Genomic DNA, 4,074 nt, shown 5'->3' with positions numbered 1-4,074 from the left:
TCCACTAACAACAAAATTCGTTTTTGAAGTATTATAGTAATATGCTTAGGTTTGACTGTTGTGTGTCAGTAACAATGATGAGTCTTCTTATAACTTGTTGATCCATCTATAAGCTTGCACTTTTTCCATCTTTGGAAGTTTGAACGGGTAGTAGAAACCCCTAATCAAGTAACGCAGTAGACTAGAGACTTTCCTTTGTCTATAAATATGAAAACAGAAAGCAAATGGCTTCTTACAAATACATCTTTCTCTGGTAGCTCCTGAAACACAAAAAAGAGTGAAAAGAAGAAGAAGAGAAGATTAGAGTTGGTCATTGATATGGATCTCTTGTTCATTGGTTGTGTAGTTGCTGGTGGTTTTGTTATGGCAGCACTTACTTATCTCTGCTGTTGTTATAGATGCGAAACAAGCGAAGTTAAGATCATCAACCAGAAGAGTGACATTGTTCCCGTTGTAGATGTAGGACACACTATCGTGGTGGTGGATGAAGATACATGGGTGTCAACAACAGTTAAAGTCGAATTCTGAATTATCCCAACGATTCCCACCAATTAGGTATAAGTTGTTATTTAGAGTTGAGTTTTTAAAGTTTCAGCAAGAGGAACTTCAAATTTATAATCTTAATGAAAAATCTGTTCCTTTATTGAGTTAAATTCTGCTCTTCTATGTTTGTTATTGGTTCAGCAATTGGTTGTAGCATGTATGGTTTCGCCTAGCAACTTACCACCTCTATTAAAAAACACATTACGGATTTTTCACTTCAATGGTGGAAACAATTATCATATGAAATGACCTGTTCATAAAAAGGCTAATACATTTTGTAGTAGTTGGCGACAGAACCAAACAGAGATGATAAACTTCAACTAATTTATTTTACAGATAATAAGTAGAGACTGGATTTACAAAGGATTTCAAGGGAAACCGACAATGGCATTGTTGTTTTGTTCATATGCGATAGAGGAATAATGAAACTTATATACAAATCTATCATCTTAAACTAAAATGGACAAATCTTCTATCCAATTGTTTCCGATAAACCCATGGTCTAGTTATGGAGAAAAGCTGTGTCTACTGCTATTAAGCCAGAGTTCGTCCACAAATGCACCTCCATTGGTTTCTCCTTCTCCCCATACTAAGGAGCAAAGACCTCTTATGCACTGCTGCTCTTGCCTCCATTACGGTAAGTCCAGCGAAGTTTAGCAGGAGTACGCTTCAATGCTTTCACTCCAAATAGGTCATTTTTGCTCTGTTACACATCATTATATGGAAAATGTCAGTCTGATATGAAACCAGCAAAAGAGCAAGGCTTCCCAGGAACTCACATAGTCATACTAATATAACTCTAAAACAAGTGGATTTGATTCATATCTTACCAGTTGACAAGTTCCGGCTTCAACATTGCAAACGGGGTAATCATGAGGACAACAACTGTCGTGATCTTCACAACAGGTAGCAGATTCAAGTGGGCAGCATCCCCAAGCAAAGCAATACTTTCCATACTCATACACACAACAGCAAGTGGTGCTTTGTGGGCAGGTGTAGTAATTATCACAAACGGACGGTGGTGCTACTGGAGTGGGAGGTGAAGGACCAGGGTTTGGAGGGTTGTCTCCTTTCTTGGTTGGGTAGGAAGCTTCCATTGTGATACCGCACTTTCCAGTCGTAGTATCAGCAAGGTTGCGCTCCATCCTGATGTACCCTTTCTCTCCCCAGCTTGCACCCCATGAGTTCTTTACAATCCAGTAATCTTTACCATCTTCAGAGCCATATCCAACAGCTGCGACACCATGATCCAATGAAGTTCCACATTTTCCACTGAATATACCCTGCAAACACAACAAAGAGAAACCAAAAAATGATCATTACTGAAACTAACAAAAACTTGGAATTTCTAATCGCATTTGCTAATGTAATCTCAAAACACCAAAAATGGAGCTTACAGATGAGTAGAGTTGGAATGCTCTGCCACCAGCTTCAATGGCAACAGCAATAGGTTGGTTAGCAACAGCTTTTTGTAAAGCTTTCTCATCATTCACTGGAACATCTTCATATCCATCAATTGAGACTACTTTAGCATTTTTCTGCACCAAAAAAAAAAAATTACCCACAAAATTAAAACTAAGTTCATACACCAGGCACAAAAGATTCTACAGAAAACAAAATTAGTTTTAACAAAAGAAGGCTAACCCTGTATGAGTCACAAGTTCCATCTCTAGCTTTGTAAGGATAATCCTCCTCACTATCAATTCCACCATTATTAATGATGAATTGAAAAGCGTAATCCATTAATCCACCATTACATCCTTCATTATATGATGTATCACAGTCTACCAATTCTTGTTCAGACAATGAAATCAGATCATCTGTTACAATCTTGTTGATTCCTTCTACTGCCGCAATTGTCGAAAAGGCCCAGCAACTCCCTATTATATTTACCACAAACATTCGTAAATAAATTAAAATTAATTATAATTTAATTTACAATTAAGAATTAAATGGGACTCTAATATTCCCAGACCCACTTATGCGATGATGCATTGGGTGAGATCACTTAAAAAAATAAAGTCTTTAAAAAAGTGAATCTAGACAGGAATATGGATTCTTCGTCATCAACAGAAAATAATTTTATTAATGGATTTAGATTCTAAAGAGAATAAACATTCTACTCGGAAAAGACCAAAATAACCTTGTTTGGACTTTCTATGAGGAAAAAATCTCAGAAATACGTGCGATATTTTCTCTCTCTTATTATATCATGAATCCATGAATCATGGTCGTTAGATAACATAATCTAACTGTTAAAACAGTAAAAACAAAACTTAAAAGAAGGTAAAAAAAAGAATGAGATTCAGCGATGAGAAATACTAACCACAGCTTCCTTGATCTTTAACGGGAGCAACAGCACCTTTAGTTCTCCAATCAATAGAATCAGGCAAATCATCACCATCGCGAACAGAGTAACGGTCACTTTTAGGACTGTAAAGACTTCTTTTTGAATCAATTTTTGTACCTAAATACATCTTACGGTATTCATCATTAGTTAAATCTGCAAATTTGTTTAATCCTACTTTGTAACTCAAACCTATTTGAGAATTATGTTCATCAATAAATTTAAGATTATCTTTAAATATCTCAAATCTTCTTTCTTTTTCACCCAGAGCGTTATATACTTTTCCATGTTTAATGAGCCATGATTCGTATAAATCATTCATCTCTTTCTCTGTTCTAGTTGATGAAACAGCTGAAGTTGTATCTATAATCGAAAAATCTAAAGCAAGAGAAGAAACGAAGAAGAAAAGTACGAAGAAACCCATGGTTGCCATTGAAGACGAAGATCCGAAGAAACCCATGTTTTCTGATTTCTCGAGAGAAAGACAAGAGTGTTTGTGTGGAAAGTGGAGAGGAGGGATTGGGTATTTAAAGGGAGAAGAGTGAGAGGCACTGTTTTGGCATTATAGGCAAAGATGCAAGAGGTCCTACTCATGAATTGTTAGATTCTATAAGGGGTATTTTGTAGTTTTATGTAAGATAAGATTGAAAAGTGATGACGTGGAGGCATCCGTGTGGCTGTGAAGTGTAGAGAGAGACGTATTAAATTGGTGAAACTAATAAGATCAAAGTCACCCCAATGAAATCGGAGGAATATATTGGACAGTAAATTCAGAATCCAGATACAGATTTTGCCGAGGACACGGAGCCAAATTTACGGGTTAGATATGGCTTTGACCCGAATTCGTTTTTTGGATAGAACTAAACTAAAAATAGGTTTAATCTGTTGTTGAAGTCTTAATTCTTTTCAAACTCCAAAGAATGCAATTTGACGACCTGGAGACAAGGAGAGGAAATTTTCATAGCCAATTTATGGGATTAGATCCTAAATAGCTGGCTGTGTGGTAGCAATGCATATGGATATGATATTTAGATCTGGAGGCATTTTTAATTTAGTCAAGGGCCGCAATGTGAATTTTACTGTTTTGGTTTAATTTATATCCTAAGAGCCTTGTTAAAAGTTTTGGCTTCCTAATATATCTGCCACATTATTTACCGTTCTTGGAATAAAATTAAATCCAAATT

At 36.1% G+C, this 4,074-nt stretch overlaps 1 protein-coding gene across 1 annotated transcript; it reads right to left on the bottom strand.

Annotated features, from left to right (window-relative positions):
- Positions 1–767: 767 nt before the first annotated feature.
- LOC113346696 (low-temperature-induced cysteine proteinase-like) lies at positions 768–3,404 on the bottom strand. The gene is made up of 5 exons (XM_026590180.1): positions 2,870–3,404; positions 2,188–2,423; positions 1,941–2,081; positions 1,374–1,826; positions 768–1,246 (listed from the first exon to the last, which is right to left on the bottom strand). Exons 1-5 carry the CDS (start codon positions 3,348–3,350, stop codon positions 1,151–1,153), a joined length of 1,407 nt encoding a protein of 468 aa, XP_026445965.1. The 5' UTR covers positions 3,351–3,404; the 3' UTR covers positions 768–1,150.
- Positions 3,405–4,074: the final 670 nt, after the last annotated feature.

Source organism: Papaver somniferum, chromosome 2 (assembly GCF_003573695.1).
Source record: "Papaver somniferum cultivar HN1 chromosome 2, ASM357369v1, whole genome shotgun sequence".
Classification (NCBI taxonomy): domain Eukaryota; kingdom Viridiplantae; phylum Streptophyta; class Magnoliopsida; order Ranunculales; family Papaveraceae; genus Papaver; species Papaver somniferum.
The sequence above is the reverse complement of the archived record's forward strand: the minus strand, read 5'-3'. Positions and strand labels throughout refer to the sequence as shown.